The sequence below is a fragment of the Panthera pardus genome, unplaced genomic scaffold, assembly GCF_024362965.1.
Source record: "Panthera pardus isolate Hobbes unplaced genomic scaffold, ASM2436296v1 HiC_scaffold_6, whole genome shotgun sequence".
NCBI classification, from domain to species: Eukaryota; Metazoa; Chordata; class Mammalia; order Carnivora; family Felidae; genus Panthera; species Panthera pardus.
The window spans coordinates 75,522,317-75,544,690 of NW_026526991.1; the positions used below are offsets into that span (position 1 = coordinate 75,522,317).

Genomic DNA, 22,374 nt, shown 5'->3' on the forward strand with positions numbered 1-22,374 from the left:
CGGTCTGTGAGTTCAAGCCCCACAACGGACTCTGCTGACAGCTCAGAGCCTAGAGCCTGCTTCAGATTCTGTGTCTCCCTCTCTCTCTGCTCCTCCCCTATTCACACCCTGTCTCTCTCTCCCTCAAGAATAAACATTAAGAGGGGCGCCTGGGTGGCTCAGTCGGTTAGCATCTGACTTCAGCTCAGGTCATGATCTCACAGTCTGTGAGTTCGAACCCCGCGTTGGGCTCTGTGCTGACAGCTCACAGCCTGGAGCCTGTTTCAGATTCTGTGTCTCCCCCTCTCTCTGCTCCGCCCCTGCTCACGCTCTGTCTCTCAAATAATAAATAAACATTAAAAAAATTAATACATATATATATATATATATATATATATACACACACACACATATATATAATTCAGCTCTACTAGTTCAAGACTAACAAAGGTAGGATTGGTGGATGGTAGACAAGGAAAACTGGTAGTAGTACAATGAGCCACTAGCATCCAGGTTAGAATTAGAGTATGTTAGACACAATAAATTATAAAATATTACAAAATTGAATTTATTTACAAGCAATGTGAAACCATGATATCTGAACAAACTTTTTAAAACGGAAAACAGAAGTATTTTATTCTTAGAAATAGATTTACTTAAAAATCAGTTTTAAATGACATAAACCCACAATATAATTTTACAGAACAGTTATCTAACAAGATATAAAACTTAAAAGCATCTATATACAACATATATTTATAAATTTCTTTAAAGATTAAGTTTTCCAGTCAAAATTTTTTTAAAATTCCCAAAGTGTATCATGTTTGACTAACAATTTGCTTCCAAATAAAAGTCTCTTCAGAGAAACTAAGTAATAATTTTCAAACAACTATGCTCCTGCCTTTGGTAGCTGGAATTATCTAATTGAAACAAAGGTCTTTATTTCAGTGTAACTATGGCTAAGACTCCAATCTTGAGGGTTTTTTGGTTTGTTTTTTCCCTCCAGAAAATGGAAGGTAATATGGCAGATGGAAGATTATGTGCCTCTGGGATAGCCAAATTAGTGGGGGCCTCACAATGCTGACTTATAAAATCAGGGAGTATAACTACACTCCTCAGGTTTATTTTTCTTTCTGAAATGCTATGAATTCGAGGGTAGAATCCATGTCTTCTCCCTTCCCCCCATCAGTTGATAGCAGTTAATGTGGATTCTGGAGTCACCCTGCCTAGATGTGAATCCCTGCTCAGCCAGTTATTTTGCAATCTTGGGAAAAATATTTAATCTCCCTACACTCAGTTTCTTCATGTATAGACTGGAGATATTAAAAACAGTACTGATCTCACAGGGTTGTTATGAGGCATAAATAATGTGGGTAAAGCACTTATAACACTGGCCAATACAATGAAATAGAGGAGTTTCCAAATTTTTCACCATCATCCTTCACTGATATGGGAAAAGATCTTGTCTATGCCATATGAAGTAAAAAATGTCATACAGGAAGATATGTTAGATTAAATCACTTAATACAGGATTACAAAACACAAAAATGATTGTTTTTTACATTTACTTTAGCTTCACAGAATTTAGAAAATATCCTGAACAACATAATAAATAAACATGGATAACTATAAATTACTTTGCAGTTCAAAACTTAAAACTATAAGAAAAGTAAATTCAGACTATTAAGAAAGTTTAATTACTAGAACACTCAGAAATGTAGTACAATATCACCACCTAGTGGATACTGCATTTAAAAACATTTTATAGATAGTGCTTGCCCTATTTATCATTAAGAGGAACATCCTTTTCAAATAGAAGCACATTCTCTTCACGAATGTAAAGGGGATTTAAAAAAATAGAAAACAAATTTAATACTATATTAGCAGTACTCTTAAACATTACAGATAAAAATACCTCTACCAAATTGTGTATCTCAAATTTATTTCTAAGACAAGGTAACAGAATTAGAAGTACAATTTTTGTTCAGAAATTTAAAATGTATTAGAGACAGCATGCAAGTCACCAGAAATACTTCACCACAACTTATCAGTTCATGAAAAAAAGGTCAGTTGTAACAAACATGAATTTCAAATCACCAGATTGTGAAGCATCTTAAAAACATTTTACTCTACTTACTATCTCAATCACTTCTGAAGCATTCCTGATAAACAGAAATCTTGCCTCCAACGAGAGGGGAAACTTACTTTTTTCTGGATCCATTCCCCTACAGAGACTAAACAGAAAATGTACATTTTTTTATCAGTTGAAATCTGTTGGCCCTTGATATACACTTCAGGGAATGAAGACTAGTCCAATCCTTCTTCCAAATAATTATTCTTTAATTATGAAAGCCTATCAAGTTGTAGGATCTCTAATTCTCCAAGTTAAACATTGTCTCTAATCTTTTAGCCATTTCTCTTACAACATAACTATCTGTTCATGCTCTTTTAAACAGCTGCTAGCATTTTAAAAAATGACTATTACAATACAAAATCCAATACAAACAATAATATGCCATGAATGTTCTGGTTAATGCACAGTAAAGACAGATGACCAGCTCTCCATATTTTACTTCTCTTAATGAAAAACTTTCACAGTGAGGCAGAGTATCAATTAAAAACTCACAGGTTTGGGAGTAAGGCCAATCAATGTTCTTCAGTGGCGATGCGGACTTTGGGCGACTTGCCTGGTCTGCATGATTTTAGCTTCTCCAGCGGTTAAAGAGAAATCAGTATCTGCCCCATACAAATATGAGGATCAAATGAGACGATATTTATAAATCAGTCCATGTAATGCCCTGAACACTGTAGGTGCTCAATAAATGACAGCAATTGTTAGTTACCATTACTTTTCCTCCCTCTCTTCCTCATTTTGTACATGCCTTCCCACCCCCAACACAGTTCAGCTGAACTGAATCATCAGAAAAGTTTCAGTCAGTGTGCAAAAAATTAATACAATGCTTAATATTTATCTCCTCAGAAAAATATCATATTTCTTTTTGCCTGATGGTGATGTACTGGGCTCAAATTAACATTAAATTCATCAAATGCCCATTTTTTATAAGCAAAATGTAACAGTATTATTAGATTTCTCACTGTGGCAACATTTCTTACTCTAGAAATAATTTTTAAATGTTAAAGAATTTAGTATTGGGTTCATGGATATGTGTTAAAAAATATATAATCTATCTACTTTTATTATAATTTTCTTTCTTCTTTCTTTCTTTCTTATAATACAAGTTTTAATATATTGTAAATATTTGTCTAATTGTCAACATTTAAATCATAAAAAAGTACCCTAAATAAAAAATAACATTTATTCCTAAAGTAGTAAAATGCAGCCTAACGAAAATAATACAAATTATTCATAATTGGTTGAAATCTCTTTTCCCTTAAGAGTTTAATAAGCATCAGAAGTTTTACTGCTATTATATTTTAATGGTTGAGAGTTACTTATTTTAAATAAAACAGCAATAATTTTGAAATCACATCCTATTATAACGACATAACATATTTACAAATAGATACATAATATAAGTATTAAACAGTATAGTAAATAAAAAAATTTTTAAATAAGGCAGAAAATTTAGGCAGAAAAAAGTTTAGGACGGTTTTCATTAAGAAGCATGTGATTTACTTCCTAAGGTTGGCTTATGGTTATATAGTATATCTTTTCTAGGACATTCACTTCATTCTATACTAAAAACTTCATTCAGTATACACTTCACATTTACTATACATTTATGAACTTTATGGATATACGGTGGAGGCTGAATTAGTTTGAAATTAGGCTAGACACATGACAGGCTAGAATAACTAGAGTTAGGACAAATACTGTTTCCACTTGAAATGAGGTGAAGTGCTTAAAACCACTTGCTTTATTGAATCCAAAGTCACAAATACAGAAATCCTAACTTTCATCTTAAATGCTTTTTCTACAAGCCCATGGTTTCTACGTCATATTTAAATTTCCATTTGAAAAAGCTTTCTCATATTACTTGCCAGATATTTTTCTTGTTTCACTAAAGGAAATTCTAATTGCTTCAAAGATAATAAATGCTCTCTAACCTGATCAATGCGAATTCATTTTTCTATTTCCACATTTTACTTAAATGTTTATCTAAAATAACTGTCCACTATTTAGGTAGTATAATAAAAATAAGGATCTCTTCTCCTCTCTTATCTTCAGATGATTATGAAGAAAAAAAATATCAAGAACAGTGACAGTTAAATTCAAACAAGAAGTATACTACATTAAGCTATTTATCTATTAGAAATAAACTGCATTAAGCTACTTACATTAATGTACTTCATGACAGACTAAGCACATTCCAGAAATAACTTTAAGAAAAGGAAGAGGCCAGACAGCTAACATAATTTGTCTTATGACAAAATGACATTCTATATTTAAACTCAGGAACACTGTACTTCCAAATAATTTAAAAACATAGTTGGACACATTAAAAAGATTTCCAGATATCTAACAAAAGAAAACACAAATAGTGTGTGAGGAAACACACAGCACACTGCTTACTAACACCATATAAAGGGAATACTCTGTATCTATGGAATTTCACGTAAGCTAAAAACAGTTCAAAAAGATTTATTATAAGGCTTAGAAAATTTATGCACTAAATCTTTTTAGGACATTGTTTAAAATAATCCTACTTAAAGACTTTAACAATAATCACAAGGCTCCACAGGCTATCCAGCTCATCAATACTTCTTTTTTTTTTTTTTTAATAATTACCTTTTAATCAAGAAATTCAATTTAATTTTTAAAAAATGTCAAAATACATATCCAATAATTCTTGAAAAATCTTCAAAACACAAATGCAACCTAAGATGTTTCTAAAAGCTATGCTCCATAGCACCTTTTAATTCACAGTATTCTTTTCTAAAGTATTAAGTACTGTATTTTATATACTGTATGGAAAACATGGAAGATTACCCTGTTTCCCTCTGAGTGTGGATTTCCTCCAAAAAAATCTCTTAAAATAGCAGGAATTCAACACTTACAAATGAACTGGAACAGTGATTCCCCCAATATGGAGTAGAATGGTTTCCTTATGTTGCCAGACTGGGTTACAGGGGAAGTTTTTTCATCTCAACAATATTCCGAGTCACAAAAGCCTTGCATTAATAGTATCAGATAAGAAAGTTGTTTATTTTGACTTCCTGGAACTCAGATCTCCATTATAAGATAATAATTCATGTTTTCTTATCTAATTATCAAAAAAAAAATGAGTTGTTAAAAACATCTCTCAACAATCACTGTTACAACTAGAGAATCAATATACTAAGTACTGAACAGAACACAAGACTGCCCTATACTTATTACTAAAGACTATACCTGTAATTTTCACCTACACAATTTTATATTTGCAAATGCAGAATATTTTCCAAATCCACCCATTGTTTAAAACCCAGAGAAACCATAATCTAACATTGAAGATAAAGTAATTTGTTCACAGTTATTTAAAAGTTTACAAATGTAAAATGATATTAAAAGATAAATTCTGTTCACAGTTCTAAGTTTGCATGTCAAAGTAAACATGTCCAAGTACTACTTTTCTGTAAAGGAATGACAACCAAGTGAATTCACATGAAACAGTAGACACAGAATTTAAAGACTCATATAAAATTCCTATCTGAACAGTTGCTTCCTAATCTACAAAATAAGACTAGCTCAATGGGTCTCTAAACTTCCTTTCACTTCTATTTTGGATAATGGAATCAAATACCAAATTACCCTTACTTTTGTTATTCTGTAACCTTAGAATCAGCTCTTAGTGAAGACGTAATTTTATTTAAAATATCTCAGCAAAGAAAGAAATTTTTTCCTACAAATTTTATGAGGTTTATCCTAAAATATCCTTTGGTAACTTTAGTGGGTGAAAAGTATCCCACAAAAAGATGTCTACACGGAACCTATAAATGTGCCCTTATTTTTGAAAAAGGGTCATTGTAGATTTAATTAAAGGTCTTGGCATAAGACCATCCTGGATTAAGGTAAACCCTAACCCAATGACATTGTCCTTATAAGAGAGAGAGGACCATGTGAAGACAGAGGCAGAGATTGGAGTGACACAGCTGTAAATCAAAGACTGCAGACAGTCAACAAAAGCTAGAAGCATGGAACAGATTCTCTCCCAGAGCCTCTAGAAAAAATCAACCTGGCCACACCTTAATTTTAGAAATTAGATATTTTTATAGCTACCAAGTTTGTGGTTATCTGTTACAGCAACCAGAAGAAATGAATACACTAATGTATCTCTGAACAAAAATCCCTTTTAAAAGGTATTATCATCAACACAATTTATCTTTGGCCATCATATATTTCATATTAATAATCAGTGAAAGGGGGACACCTGGCTGGCTTAGTGAGTAGAACATGTGACTTGATCTTGGGGTCGTGAGTTTGAGCCCCACATCAGGTATGAAGATTACTTAAATAAATAAATATATTTTTTTAAAAAAAGAATTAGTCAAAGGGCTTGATCATTTCTAGATTTTTAACAAAAATTAACTTAATTCCAAGATAAACATAGATGAGCCTCTAATTTATAACATTTACTATCTGAGTCTATTTTGCCTTATGATTCAAATTATAATCACTGAAATATTTTAATCAAGAACATTACCTGATCATTTGTCAATATGTTTCAAATACTTGTCTGCTATTGCTTTCTGAAGAGGATTCACAAATAAGTTTCAGTACTACAAAGCTCAGTTTTCTTAAACTTGTACCTGTAAAATGTTTTCAAGCTTTTTGAGTGGTCAGCAGTATCAAAAAGATATCATGAAATAACTGTAAACAATTTCATTTTCCACTATTCAGGCTTATGGAGCAAGTCTTAAACTTTTCTCAGTTCTTTATCAGTTCCTTGGATTTATTATGTATGTTTAAAACACAAAAAATCTGATGTGATCTGTGGATCACCACTGTGCCTAAAACAAAGTCCGTAATTTTTACCTCTTCAATTGTTCATTGTGGAGATAGTCTATATAAGTCTATTTTTAGAACTCAAGATATCTCTGACATTACCACATAAATCTCTGAATGTCCTGACTATCTGGCCACTGAAAAGTCTTGTTCAGGAAGACATAAAAAGTTAGGAAATTAACAACTGCATAGCAGCCTAGTTCACAAACAAGTCTAGATATAGGTGGTAGAGGTATGTTAAGCCTATAAATAACATAAGGTAAAATGAAATAACGAAATTCTAGCAGTTTCTGAGGTACTGTAACAGTAAACAAGCATATGAAAAACATTAAATTCCAGAAAATTGACTTAGATTTCAAGGAGTCAGCTATACTCCAACCAGCAAATATATATACTGGAACTAACAAGTATTTCATAATTTCATATCTTTGAAAAACTCTTTTCCATACATAGAAGGTATAATGTCTATTATCTGCTAGCAAGTATTTATGAGCATAAGTGAATTTCCAAACTAAAAACAGAGAGACTAAGGTGATCATAAAAAACTGAATTCTACGTTTCCAAACTAAGGAAAGAAAAGCTCTAATTTTGCCAGGAGACAATAGGTGAGGAAAGGAAAAAAAGAGAGTAAAAGAGAAAAAGTAGAAGAGTTGAGGAAAATGTAGACAGGCTTCATGACTACTTCGATCGCCAATAACAATTCCACCATTAACAACTACAAAAACACAAAACAGAAACACCAGAAGGATGTACGGCCAAGTCAAAAGGAAAAGCACACTCAAGTTCTTAAAGGACATGGAATAAGCCAAAAGAAACTGAAGAATTTTCCTGAATTCTGAAAATGGTCCTTTAATAGGGGGAAGCCTCTCTTCCTTCTTCTTTTGTAGCTCAGTCTTCCAAGCTTCCGTTAATTTTTGTGCAATGACATTTCCTGCGCAGAAGACAGCCCAGATGATATTAGTTTGACGAAACATGAAGCCACAAAATCCAAGCAAAGCTGAAGTTTTATGATTTCCATAAAGACACATCAAATAGGCAAAAAGAGTAAAAAACATGGATCCTGCTTCTGTATAATAAAGGAAGTTAAAAAAATAGAGTGTGGGAAATACTGCTAATGTTAATGTTGACAAGATTCTCTGGATACTTGAGGCAGCCTAAGAGGAAAAGAAAATACATTTACAATTATTGTCACAATAAAACAAATATGCTATTTCTGCTGGGCTAACAGAGATTTATTAAAAAAACAAAAACTACCTTAATCTTATTTAAATAAAATTATTCAACATTAATCTTATTTCTAGCTTTGCAAAAACACAACATACATTTGTAAGGACGCTTTCTGGTACCTTTTAGTTCTATTTATCAGTTTGGAAGTCATGAAGACAACACGTGTGTATGCCAAAGCCTCTATGTTCTAAAACACTTTGAATGATTCAACAAATAATGAAGGAGTTATTGTGTGAACTAAATTCTATGAGGAACATGTTGATGAACGGGACACAGGGCACACAGTTTCATTTCCCTGAACTAAGTCTTAGCGCTTCTAATAAGCATTCATTTAGCCATCATCCTTAATTTCTTTTAAAGATACTCCCTTCAAAACTTTAGAGACAATGTAAATATGTATATAGCATTTTTACCACTATACCCAATGGTCTTACTGTTTCATGATGAATTTACAGGTTTTTTACTGAAAATAGTGGTCTCAGTCTAAAGTTAAATATCTTTGGCTTTTCTCAAAAGCTATTTCAGATTTTGAAAGTATTCTTATCTCCTGAAATTTTATCTTCCACTTAATCTAAATCACCAAATCAGACCATGCCATTCTCTTGGTTAAAATTAAAAGCTGTATGCCATCACTTACTAGATCAAGTTCAAAATCCTTTCCATGACATATGAAGGCATTCATGACTTCACCCCTACCTACTTGTTTAGCCTCACATCCTTGTACTTTATCATCTTGTGATTCCAAAGAGCAATTCTCTATGATCTTGTTGCTCACCTCCTTTCTACCTTTGCTTATGCTTTTTCTCCTGCCAGGATTCATTCCCCACCCTACAGTACTGTCTAATTCCTCACCCTACAGTACTGTCTATTCATCAGGATTCAGTTCAGATACCATCTTTTCTGGGAAGTCTTACCCAATGCCACCCATATATCTTACTGCCATTCAGGCTACAAAATAAGTGCTCCTCTAATCCTTCTGTGTCCTTATAATGTCTTATACCTATCTCCCTCCCATCATTTACACTATTGAAATCATTTAAGTTAAACCTAATTATTATAATTAATATTTATTGAGTCCTTACTATTCTATCAGGCATTATTCCAAATGCCTTCCCTTTATTAATCTCCTGTACTCCAACAGTCCTCTGATGTAGATTCTATATTTCCATTTAATAGAAGAATACACTAAGGAGTCACTAAAGGTGACCTGCTAAAGGTAACACAACTTGGAAATGGACAGAATTCAAAGCTAGGCAATCCACCTCACAATTCCTCAAAGTCTGTCTTCCCTAAGGAAGATAAAAGTTTGGTAAAGAAAAAAAAAATGCCTTATTTATTTCTGTAGTCTCAGTGCCTAGCACACATAATAAGCACCATAAACATTTACTGAACTCATTTGATTCACAAATATTTATTTTAGGTTTCACAAATCAAAGTATTACAAATCATTCAAGTATTTAAATACAAACTTCTTCTAAAATGGGGGTAGGAGACTTGCTTTATCTTAACAAAATATACATAAAGACTAAGTGTTCAAGATACTTTTCACCAAATCTCATAAAATCGATTTATCAAAATTGTGGATCTGACTACATAGAAACTTACAATAAATTATTTTGGAAACATACCTTGTGTCTGGGTTGTACCTTGCGGAAAAGCAAATATAGTAAATAGAAGTTGCCTACACTGAAGAGAAGATTAACAAATCTGAGCATTCCAATGGAGCACACAACATGTTCAGACCATCCAAAGATCCAACTGGCAGGTTTGACCACTCCAACTGACAGCAGGTATAAGCCAGGTAATGTAGTAATCATGGGATCCCACTTAAAAAGGAAAGGCCAACAATGAAGCAAAAACAAGATGAAATACTAACAGGACCTACACAAGGAAGTCAAGCTCAAAAACATCTCTACCAATGATCAGATATGTCGAGAAGTTAGTCTGTGACACGGTGGTTAGGTAAGTCCTCAGCAGATAAAATATCTCCTCTAAAGAAAAGTTTTGCTTATATTTTGCCTCTGTACCTGTTCTGTGCGGAGGTATCTGTAACCAGTAAACAACAACAACTTAAAACCAGTTTCCATTTTCCAAGACCTACCCTTCAGAAACCCTGTATTTTAGTGATCAAACTGCAAATTTTCCCATTTTAAAGTGTGGAAACACTGGCTAGAACTCTGATGGTCTTGGAGGGAAAGAAGTGTTTAAAGAGATCAAACCACAGGCTCCATAATGGTAGCTAACATGCACTGAGCCAAGAATTGTGCCAAATCCTCTTTATTTAATCCTGCAACACATCTTATAGTAGATCCTGTTAAAATTGTCATTCTCAGAGAAGTAACCTGAGGCTCAAAAATTTTCCAAGGTCACATAAGTAGTAAATAACCACACAAAAATTACAGACTTTATATTTCTAACCATATTGCTTCCCCAGAAAAGTAAGGGTAATACATCTACTTTATTTTTTATCTTTATATTTACATAGGCCTTTATATTTTCAAACATGATGCCACCTCACTGGGTGCTAGTTTCTCCAGTTAACTGAAGGTTCCTAAAAACACCAAGGATGGAATTAATGTAACTTGTCACTTCTTGGTGGCTGAAGATTCCCCTCATTCCCCCCATTCCCCACAGTATCGCACACCCAAAATATTGGGTGAAGCTCTTAACAGGTGAACTAAAGTGAGGTTTCCTGACATTTCCAAGGGGGCAGGCCGATGCCTCTGATCTAGGGATTGGGGAAGAAAAGCTGGGATAGCTAATACCAGCCACCAAGAGGGAAACAAATGTACCATGCGCCTAGGTTGTACCTTGTGACAAAGCAAATGTATTATTCCATTAGCTAATCTCTCAGAACATTACTTCCTGAGACACAGATCTGCTTATATTCATTCATTAAACAAACATTTCACAGATCTCAGGGACAGGAACAAATGATTACCCAGTTCCTTTCATAACTCGAAACTGGAAGGGTAGAGCGGAGGGACCAAAGGATAAGGGGGGGGGGGGGGGGGGGGGGGAGAGAGAAAGTAGTGCTGGAGCTGGGTCAGCCCTCTCTGGCCTGCCCTAGGGTGGGGGTAGGTTGGGGACCCCACCTGCGAGAGGGAGAAATGGCCCTCACAGTAGCGCTGCGCCTGCGGCAGGTGGAAGATCTCGTCCATGTAGGGCTCTCGCAGCGCCCGGCTGAAGGCGGAGAAGAGGAGACAGGACACTAAAAAGGTACAGCTCAGAGCAGCCGAGAAGTAGTAACCCTCGAGCTGCGCCATTCCTGCCCCCATAGCCACTGCCCAAGAACCCAGTCCTGGAAAATCTGTTCCGGGTTCTCGAGCCTGCAAAGTCGAGCTTGAAACTCGGGCTCGAAATGGGCGCGCAAGGCGGGACTGGCCGGACAGGACTGAGCATAGCCGGAAAGCAAAGGATGCTGGGAGAGCCCGGACCCTGATCTTCCGGAGGGATCCGGTCACTGTTTCCGGAGTGACGAGTTTAGGTAACGGACCGGGCTGTTGCCCTGTCAATCACGTTGCGCAGGTCGCACTGGAGTGGTCAGAGCCACCGGGAGGGGCGGATCCCGGAGTCTACAGGCGCTGTAGCTGCGCGGCTAGATGGCTTTGAAGCGAAAGCCGCAGTTGTTTATCCCTCTAGTTGCATTTGGCTTTTTTCCTGCTCGTTCTCATCTCTTACCAGGAGGTGGCATCGCTTCCCCACGTTTGCAATCCCCAAGCCCTGACATTTTGCACCTTTCCCCCTAATTATTTTTCTTTCATGTGATCTGAATTGAAACCTGTGATTCCAAGATATTTGGTTTCATCAATTTTGGAGTGTAGGAGAGGAACTTTGGTTATGGAAGCTAAGATTACGACTTCCAGATTAAAACTTGAATGTCTGAAGAGGCTTTTCACTGCTGAATTGCAGTACTCTGTAGGAGCTGGGGAAAGAAATTTTTAGGATTTGGGGTGTTTTAGATAAGAAAGGATTCTCTGTGTCTGCAAGTTTGTTCTCGTTCTTATCTCTGCTGCAGTATTTTATTTTTACTACTAAATAATAAGCATGAACATATTAATTGGTGGCACTGTGTATCAGTAATATTTGTAGTCCCCCAAATGGCTTTCACATACTAAGCACTTAAATTGGTAAACTGTTTACAGGTTGTGTAGATTTCGCACATTTCTGGTATTAGGAGTTAGGGGCAGGAAGTGAAAGAGAATATTTGAAGAATGCTGACGATAAATTATGTCTTGTAATTTTGCCTTGAACATAGTTGGCATGTTTTGAAGGATGCCCTCTTGGGTACTCTCAGTCAGATTGTGTTTGGTGGGAATACATTAGAAAAGTGTCAGGATTTGTTTAGTGTTACAAACCTCAAGGTTCTCAGTTCATTTTTCTTTGAGTCCAAGCTAATTCACACTGTCCCAATTTAGACAAATTAAACTACATCCCTATTCAGTCTCTGCTATTTCTTCATTAATAAAAGGGCACAAGGTGAATAGGAGTGGGATGGAAACATATTTAAGCCACTGGAATCAAATCATGTCAGGATTCTGTTTTGATGTGATGCTTAGCTTTGTTTTCTCTATTATCTCCCATTTTATTACTGGGTCAATAGTGTGCTTACCTATTTAAAATCATGTCCAGATGATTCAGTCTTCAAAAAGTAGATAATAGTCTACAGGTAATGGCCCCAGATCCCATGATTTACTCAAAGGTGACATATATACTATAGGGGAGGAAAAGTATCTGTTTCCTCTACCCTTCTAAGTTCTCAACTGGGAGCTCTGTAACAAAAGACAGAAAAATGAGGAGAAAGCATACAAGTATATTTAATATCAATTTTATGTGACATAGGGGCCTTCGTATGGAAGTGAAAACTTGAAGAGATAGTTCAATCTGAGCATTTTTATGCTAGGTTTGATGAAGAGTGGAAAGTAGTGAAAGGGTATGATAAGACAAAAAGTATGAGGTAAGTATAGTAAACTGGAAGAAACTTAGCAAGGCTTGTTCATTCAGATTCCTCTATGTTCCTTCAGTTTCAAAAATAAGAATGCTTCTTTCCTCTGCGTGTAGGAAGGTCACCTCTCACATAAAGGTTTTATGATCTGCTTCAGGAGGTCAGAAAGTCCTCTCTAGGTTTTATGATCTGCTTCATTGGAAGACCAGAAAATCCTTCCTGCACATGCCATTTCTCAAATTTCTTTGGCTTGAAATATTCAATATAACAAGTTATCATATTTGGGGCTAACATGTCTTAAACCTCCCTCCCCATCAATACCCTGCAGTCTATTGACTTATCCCTGAAATAGTGGGAAATTTTTCAAGGTAGTAGAGTAAGGCCAGAGATTTATGCTACAAATTTCTTTCTATAAAAATTGCCATCAAGAGCTTACATTATACATCCTGTCCCTATAGATATCACACACATCCCTTTAAGGTTACGTGAATGTTTCAAGGAAATATGGGGCTTTAGAACTGCTCGGGATCTTCTTTAATAATCCAATTGATTTCATTTCTCAAAAGCAGCTGCAGTTAAAATAAGTGCTTTACCTGAAATCACATAGGAAATTAGTGACAGAGGCAAAGGTAGAAATTAGGATATCAGCTCAAGAGTAATAAAATAACCCCATTTTGTTATTGTTTAAAACAATCTTAAATTTATACTGAAATGAATGTTTGTTAGTCCCAGTAACCTTACATCTACGTTCTACTCCTTTATGTTTTAATCTACCAAATTGAAAATACAGGTGTCATTTTTTTTAGATGTCCACATTGCAGAGTAATTGTATTAAAATCTGCTGGAGAGCCTTGTAAAAAATTAGATTCCAGGGTATCATCTCAAACCACTGAATAATAATTTTCAGATTTGGAAACCATCAGTGAAAAACACGAATGCTAAGAAATCCTATTGGTTCAATAGTGGTGTTCACAGAATACTCTACTAGTTTGTTGGTGAATTATTTTTACTATTTACAAATTGGTGAAGGTTTGTCATATATCCACTTTGGGATTACCACATCTCCAGTAACCTATAGATGCTTTTCCAAAGTCTGCCACTAAATCAAGACCTAATAAAATAGCTACCTGTGGGGATTTTAATGAAGTAAGCTATATTTTATTAGGCGTATCTTTTAAAACTGGATCATGATTCATATTCACTTTGCATTCTCTGTTCAGGATTTCAACCCCAATTTCCCACAGATGTTTATTTTGTGGAAAAGAGTCAACACTAGGATAAGTAATTCCATCATCATTGAACATTAGTTAAATTCTCTATTTTGTGCTATTTGAATTATGATATAAAAAGTTAGGCAAGAAAAATAAGCAATTTCTGTTGGAGTTCTAAGGATAGGTAGTGTTCACAAGAAGTAAATATTTATGGGGTGCCTGAGTGGCTCAGTCAGGTAAGCATACGACTTTGACTTAGATCATAATCTCGATCTCACATCTCTGCTTTTGAATTCAAGCCCTGCTCGTGAGTTTAAGCCCCACGTGGGGTTCTGTGCTGACAGTATAGAGCCTACTTTCGGATTCTCTATTTCCCTCACTCTCTGCCCCTCCCCCACTGGGGCATGCACTCTCTCTCTTTCAAAAACAAACAAACATGAAAAAAAGAAATATTTGTTGATTTAAGCCATCAAGATTTTGCCTTTATTACTGCCATGAAACTTAGCCCATCCTGATCAATTCTGACATTCCTAATTTGATGAACTCATGTAACATTGTGTATATGAATTCTGTGGAACATAAATTTCCAAACAGTGAGTTTCCCTAAAGACTGTAATTCTAAGAGAAATTTGTCTAAGTACCCTCTTACTTTGAAGTGATAGACCAAGTACCATTCTTCCTCTTATTGAATGCTTTTCACTTGCTACTGAACCAAAACACTGATCACTTGATACTGATAGTCGTGAGATGGCTTACTCAGTTCTAGGTGACAGTTCTAACTACAGCAGGGTACTATATCTTGGGCAAAATCATACATGATGACATTCAAAAAGCAAGTCTAGGGGCGCCTGAGTGGCTTGGTCGGTTGAGTGTCTGACTTTGGCTCAGGTCATGATCTCACAGTCCGTGAGTTCGAGCCCCGCGTCGGGCTCTGTGCTGACAGCTCAGAGCCTGGAGCCTGTTTCAGATTCTGTGTCTCCCTCTCTCTCTGCCCCTCCCCTGTTCATGCTCTGTCTCTCTCTGTCTCAAAAATAAATAAACGTTAAAAAATTTTTTTTTAAAAAAAGCAAGTCTAGCCTTCAGCTCAATTTCAACACATTGACGAAAAAACTTTTATAATTAACCAATGAATTAATTAATTAATTAAAAAGAAAACAATGCAACATTTTGATATAAATGTGTTAACCAGTATTTTAGCTCTTTGCTGAAAGTATCTTGAAGGTATGATGTAGGGTGACCAATCTTCTTGGTTTGCTGGATACTTTCCAGTTGTAGCCTTGCAAGTTTCAGGAAATCCTTTGGTTCCAGATAAACAGAGATGGTTGGTCAGCTGGAAAGTTATACCATACAAACCAAAGCAAAACTTCCTACATATCCTGTATAACAATGGTTCTTAAAGTGTGGTCTCTGGACCAGCAGCATTAACACCACCCAGGAACCTGTTAGAAATGCAAGTTATTAAGCAATGTTTTAGACTTACTGAAACAGAAACTCTGGGGGCAGAGCCAAGAAATCTGTGTTGTAAACATTCATTTAATAATCAATTATGATTCTCCTAAATTCCTAGGTGAACCTGATGCACGTCTAAATTCGAGAACACTGTAGTCCTCTACATTGCCTTTGCTCTTCTGGTCACATGTACTGCTTTGCCACCTGTCTAGGGTCTTTTTTTTTGTGTTTTCTCTCTTTTTTTTTTTTTTCCTCCTGGAGTCGAATTTGGCTTATCCAATTCTTCATCTCCAGGCTTTACCCTACTGAAAAACACAAAGTTAATCTCCAAACAACATAGAGATTCCTTCCTCCTCAGCAGGTGGAAAAGAGAATTTAAATACAAGTTAATATTTTTCTATTGTATAAATTCATACTTAAATACATCTAATTTTTCTTTTAAAAAAATCTATGTAAAGAGGAACTGTTCTTTTTGAAAAAGAGTAGCTGAAACTATAGTCCTATAGCTACTGCGTCCAGTTAAATGAGAAGCATTCCAGGGAAAAGAAACTTCACAAAGACCTTTGCCCTTACACTATGTAAAATTTAAGGAAATGATGAATGATTGTTAAATGGATTGAAATATTATATTGATGAAATTGCAGTACCATTAAATCAATCAAAGTAAAAAGTTAAAAGAAAGACACTGACCTAATTTGTAATTTTACATTTTTAATAAACCAGCAGTATGATCTTACTAATTTAAAATGCTCAGAGTTTGGACTCAGATTTATCATACTGCTGTTATTACTAAAGAAATATTCATCCATGTGAATGTTAAATATTTAAGAGACTTTCTATTTACTTATTTCTCTTTTCATTTTAAAGGCAGAGCTAGAAGAAGACGAAACACCCTTACACTGATCATTTGGTGCCCTGCACCAATTGAAAGTTTGGCATACATTTAAAATATTGTTCTTGAGTTATTTGTATGATATTAATTTAGTGAGTACAGAGATAACCTGAATTTTCATTAATGAAATTTAAATGCAGAAACCCTCATTTGGATTTTATTTTCACTGGGCAAAGCAGAGACGTTGTAGGAGTAGTTCCTATTCTCTGGTCCCTGTTTTTGGTCTTGTTTAGTCTTGTATTACTTTTCTGAATGAGACAACAAACCATATTAAAAGATTTACAATTATTTAATACAATGAAATGAAATAGTACCTTGTTTATTACTGTCTCAAAGTTTTAATTTTTATAACAGCCAAGTTTTGATGACTGATGATACGTTTGTGCAAAAATAGTTAAAATAGATCTCTGTATTAAAGAAGTGGTTTTTCAAAAACTTATTTCCACTAGAGGGTGCTGACAACTTCAGCAAAATCAGGACCAGTTTGTTCCTTTCCTAATCTGATTTGTTTCCTAAACAAATGTTCTAGCCTTGCTTATCAATCAGCACTCAAAATCTGCCTAACAAGACTGCCACCAGGTTGGCTCTTTCTAGTTTTTAAAGCTCATTATTTTCAATATTAATACTGCATTACCATTATTTTTTTGTATTGATGTTCTTTACCATATGTAGTTTGAGAAACACTCCATACCTTGTGATAAATGCAAATTTACCTTAAAAAAGCAAAATTAGAGACTCCTGGGTTGCTCAGTCAGTTGGGCGTCCGACTTTGGCTCAGGTCATGATTTCGTGGTTCATGAGTTCGAGCCCCGGGTTGAGCTCTGTGCTGACAGCTCAGAGCCTGGAGCTTGTTTTGAATTCTGTGTCTTCCTCTCTCTGCCCTCCCCTGCTCACACGCTCTCTCTCTATCAAAAATGAATAAACATCAAAAAACATTTTAAAAAAGCAAAGTTAAAGAGAAAAAAAAAAACAAAACTCCGTATTATGTACAAAGGATATATAATGTAACTTATTTTCAAAGTGGCAACCTGAAAAATGTAATGTAATAAATATCCAAGCACAGTGTTTCCATTTGGCCAACGTCATTTAATACAGTGGTCAAGAGTCAATCTAAAGTTTGCACTTTCTTGAGGCACCTGGGTGGCTCAGTTGGTTGAACAGCTGAGTTCAGCTCAGGTCCTGATCTCAGGGATTGTGAGTTCAAGTCCCGCATCAGGCTCTGTGCCTGGAGCCTGCTTCAGATTCTGTGTTGCTCTCTTGCTCTGCTCCTCCTCAGCTCATGCTCTGTCTCTCTCTCAAGAATAAAGAAAACATTTAAAAAAATTTAAGTTTGCCCTTTCTTTTATTTTTGAGAACTCAGTGCTCTGTGAATGAAAAGTTATTTACCAAGCTAGCCTAAACAAATGTGGCTTGTGGGTAAATGGCAAATTTTATTTGTTCTCTCATGAATGTGGGTACTCTGAAATTGTAGGGAGAGCCTGGGGATGGTTCTGGTTCTCCATCTTTGCAGCCTCTTTGTCAGATGGTTCCTTGCAGTGAAAGCAAGACCTGACCAAATTCCTCAGAAAATGGGCATGTGCTAGCTCCAATAAGGCAGGGGCAGCCATATAATCTGCTTGTAGGTGGAAGGAGCTCTTTGTCTATGCCATCTAGTAGCTCTCCTGGGCAGGTCTTCTTCATGTGTGTCTTATTCCCAAGCACATGTGGTGACTTTCTTACGGTGTAATCGACAAAGCTTGTAACCAGCTCTTCAGGCAGAAATTTTTTTCAGTTTATTTATTTTTGAGAGAGAGAGAGCGAGAGAGATCGTGCCAGCAGGAGAGAAGGAGGGGCAGAGAGAGAGGGACAGAGGATTTGAGGTGAGCTCTGTGCTGATAGAAGAGAGCTACAGGGGCTCAAACTCACAAAACTGTGAGATAATGACCTGAGCCAAGACCCTCAACTGACCGAGCCACCCAGATGCCCCAGAATTTTTTTTTAAGTGGAGAGAAACTGAATTGTTCTTTCTGGACTTCTAATGCCATCAATGCTGTTATCACTTAACTTGAACAGCAATAATACTGGCAGTCGAAAAGCTTTTTTATAAAACTTATGTTAATTACTATAATTTAAAATATCTATGCAGATATATGATCTTTAAAAGAATAAATTAAAAAAATAAACAAATTAGGTTGATTGAGATATGATTTATACAAATAAAATTCACTCTTTTTCAGTGTACAGTTCTGTGCATAATCTTTCACGGGTATAAGTACAAGTCTCCCAGATAGTCTCTTCATGTGCTAATTAGCCAAACTCAAATATTTTAATCAAAGATAATTACTATGCCAAATGGTTGATCAAAATATTTCGATTCAACTTAACCTAGTCACAAACATATTATTTCCCAATCTGATGTAAATATAACAGCTTTCCCAAATATTACATGCTTTCCTTAATGCAGAATGTTCAATCATCATAAATGTGTTTGCATTCCTTGCTTGCACAACTTTGTAATCAGCTTACATTCAATGTCACTGACCTAGGCAAGAAGCCCTGGAAATATAATTTCTGTGGAAGGATATTATTTTTTCAACCTGTTTATTCATAGTTTCGCTATTGACTGGCTTTTTTTTTTTTTTTTTTTTTGACACATCTACCATTAGTATAAGGCCAAGGTTGACAGACATTTTTTTGTAAAGATCCAGAGAGTAACTGTTTTCAGTGTTGTGGCCATATGGTCTCTGCTGCAACACTTAACTCTGCTGTTGTAGTGTGAAAACAGTCATAGGCAGTATGTAAACAGAAAGCATGGCTGTATTCCAATAAAAATGTATTTACAAAAACAAGTAGCAGGCAGGATTTGACTCACTGGTTATAGTTTGCCAAGACCCCCAGTAAACCTAATAGTTTCCAATTTACTTACTAAGATATAAAAAAAAATTATAACAGTGATATAAACAACAAATAATGAGGGCAGCATTCAAAACCATATAGATCCTGTGAATATCAACAGTGTTATTTCAACTAAAATTAGCTATTGTTTATGACCTGGGTTAACATAAACACACATTCTTTCCTCCATTGCAGATAGAACTCTACAAATGTGCTAACTTAGGACATTGAATCTATTGGGAAATAGTTTAAGGCCACCAATAATTCACTGATTTATTAAATCTCCCCCTACACTTCTGCACTAGAGAAGAAGCTTATCCAGGGCACCAAATCTCTGGATATTTCTCATTGAGAAAAGGTGGGCTGTTGCTTCTATGAAAGAGATTCTGGACCCCCTCCTGGCTTGTTGATCTGTAGGAATACTTCTCTTACTGGGGATTCCTTGTTGAAAGGCACAGTAACAGGGGTCAGGAAAATATTAAACCCTATCAGTTCATACTGCCTGGATCATACGTCTCAAAAGGTGAAACAGCATGAAAAATGAGCTCGCAAGTGGGGCAGGTTCTGCAGATCAGGAAGATGTGGATGGAATTTTTTAAATACCTGCTAAGTATTATATAGGAGAAGGTTATGTGAAGAGCAGGTTTTCCATAATGATGACACTGGCTTATTTTACAAGGGTTTCAGCAAAAACACTTATATAACTCAAATGGTTGACAAAACACTGTCAGCAGAGGCTTACAGGTCCTTTTAGAGCAATGGTTCGATTTTTGCTCATTCAGTGTTTGAACATAACTATTAGGAATAAAGAGAATTGACTGTGTATCACTTTAAGCAGAAGTATTCAAAGCCACTGCCCAATTATCTTCCTGTATTCTTCCCTCCGCCATGAGAATGTCAAGTCCAAAAAAGGGACTGTTCCTTAAGCCTGAGTTCTGAAATGGGAATGCAACCAAGAGTTGAGTCACAGTAGCCCACCCACAGCTATCTACATGTAATATGATTGAAAAATAAATGTTGTTTGAGGTTGTTATTGCTGTAAAGCTACCTAATATAGTGTGGTTATCTTGCCAAAATTATTTATCGGTGAAAAATTATTTATGTACACACTTGATAATAAGTAACATGTTCTGTGTCTTCCAAGGGGTCAGACAGTAGCTCTCCAAAATTATTGAATGAATGAATAAATTGAAGAAAAATATAAATAAAAGAGAGCTAGGAGATATCATAGGATATAATATCACCCATGTTTGGGAAGAATAAAAGTAGTTAAAGTCACTGGGATTCTTTGTTCCTCTCCATTATGCAAGCAGCCATACCTTCTTGAACAGTGCAGGTCACATTCCTGAGACATGATGGGAAATATTAGAGAAAACTAATTTTATTGCATTGGTGCTTGGTAATCAGGGCTGCTTTTGACACTGACACTGGATATTGTCTCTGTTAGTGACCCCTTAAATGACTGCAACTTCATGGTCTACATGTTCCAGTATGATTCCACCCATGGTGAGTTCAATGGCCCAATCAAGGCTGAAACCTGGTAGCTTGTCATTAATGGAAAGCTCATCTCCATCTTCCAGGAGCAATATCCTCCCAACATCAAATGGGGTGATGCTGGTGTTTTTGAGTCCCCTGGTGTCCTCACTAACTTGGAGAAGGCTATGGCTCACTTGAAGGGTGGAACTAAAAGGGTCATTATCTCTGCCCCATCTGCTGATTCCCACATGCTTAGGATGGGTATGAACCATGAGATGTTTGACAACTCCCTTGGGATTGTCAGAAATGCCTTCTGTACTACCAAGTGCTTGGCCTTTTCGGCCAAGGTGATCCATGACAGCTTGGCCTGGTGGAGGAACTAATGTACACAGTCTGTGCTAGCACTGGATGGTCCCTCACGGCCCCTCTGGGAAGCTGTGGCATGATGGCCATGAGGCTTCTCCAGATATCATCCTTGCTTCTATTAGCACTGCCAAGATTATGGGCAAATTTATCTCTGATCTGAATAGGAGCACACTGGCATGGCTTTCTGTGTCCCCATCCCCAAATGTCAGTTGTAGATTTGCTCTGTGGTCTTAGAGAAAGCTGTCAAATATGATGATATCAATAAGGTGGTGAAGCAAACATTAGGGGATTATCTGAAAGACATCCTGGGCTATACCAAGGACCAGATTGTCTTTTGCAACTTTAACAGTGACACCCATTCTACCTTTGATGCTGGGGCTGATATTTCCCTCAATGACCACTTTGTCAAGCTTCTTTCTTGATATGACAATCAATTTGGCTACAGCAACAGGATGGTGGACTTTATGGTCCACATGGCCTCCTTGAGCCCCTGGACTACCAGCTCCAGCAAGAAAAAGAGAGGAAGAGAGAAGGCCTCAGCTGCTGGGAAATTCTTGCTCCAACTCATCCCCCAACACACTGAGAATCTCCTGACCTCTGCACAGTTTCATCCCAGACCCCCCTGAAGAAGTGGAGGGGCTTAGGAAGCCCTACCTTGTCACATACCATCAATAAAGCACACTGTACCCAGTCATAAACAAATAAAGGCTTTGGGGATTACTTGAGGAGATGGGAATAGATTGTGTTCCAGGAAACCAGAAACACCATGAAGCCATTTGCCCAACTGTGAAATGCCTTTTGCCGAAGAATCTGGTACTGATTCAGTCCAGAAAATAGTTTGGTGAAGCTTGAGTGAGTGATGAGTCTTGTGCTTGACATGCTTCCAGTAAATATTTACTAAATAACTGTTGATCATAATGCCATTTTAAATAACATTTCATGAAAAATGTATCCTGCCTTATTAAAATAAGGTAATAAACTAGAACTCAGGGATACCCCATCAAGATTA

The 22,374-nt window shown here is 36.2% G+C and overlaps 1 protein-coding gene and 1 pseudogene across 1 annotated transcript; one reads left to right on the forward strand and one right to left on the reverse strand.

Annotated features, from left to right (window-relative positions):
* Positions 1-1,653: 1,653 nt before the first annotated feature.
* On the reverse strand, positions 1,654-11,574 carry LOC109268819 (ALG10 alpha-1,2-glucosyltransferase). The gene is made up of 3 exons (XM_019452436.2): positions 11,248-11,574; positions 9,781-9,978; positions 1,654-8,079 (listed from the first exon to the last, which is right to left on the reverse strand). The coding sequence occupies exons 1-3, from the start codon at positions 11,428-11,430 to the stop codon at positions 7,024-7,026; spliced, it is 1,437 nt and encodes a 478-aa protein (XP_019307981.1). The 5' UTR covers positions 11,431-11,574; the 3' UTR covers positions 1,654-7,023.
* Positions 11,575-11,754: 180 nt separating this feature from the next.
* LOC109268573 (glyceraldehyde-3-phosphate dehydrogenase-like) lies at positions 11,755-21,580 on the forward strand (annotated as a pseudogene).
* The last annotated feature ends 794 nt before the right edge of the window (positions 21,581-22,374 follow it).

Excerpts from the sequence above, each read along its gene's own strand:
- LOC109268819 (XM_019452436.2), bottom strand. The coding sequence starts at position 11,430 with ATGGGGGCAGGAATGGCGCAGCTCGAGGGTTACTACTTCTCGGCTGCT. Across the intron at positions 9,979-11,247 it reads GCCATTTCTCCCTCTCGCAG|TGGGATCCCATGATTACTAC; the intron begins GTGGGGTCCCCA and ends TTCCTTTTTAAG. Across the intron at positions 8,080-9,780 it reads AGGTACAACCCAGACACAAG|GCTGCCTCAAGTATCCAGAG; the intron begins GTATGTTTCCAA and ends TTTTCCTCTTAG.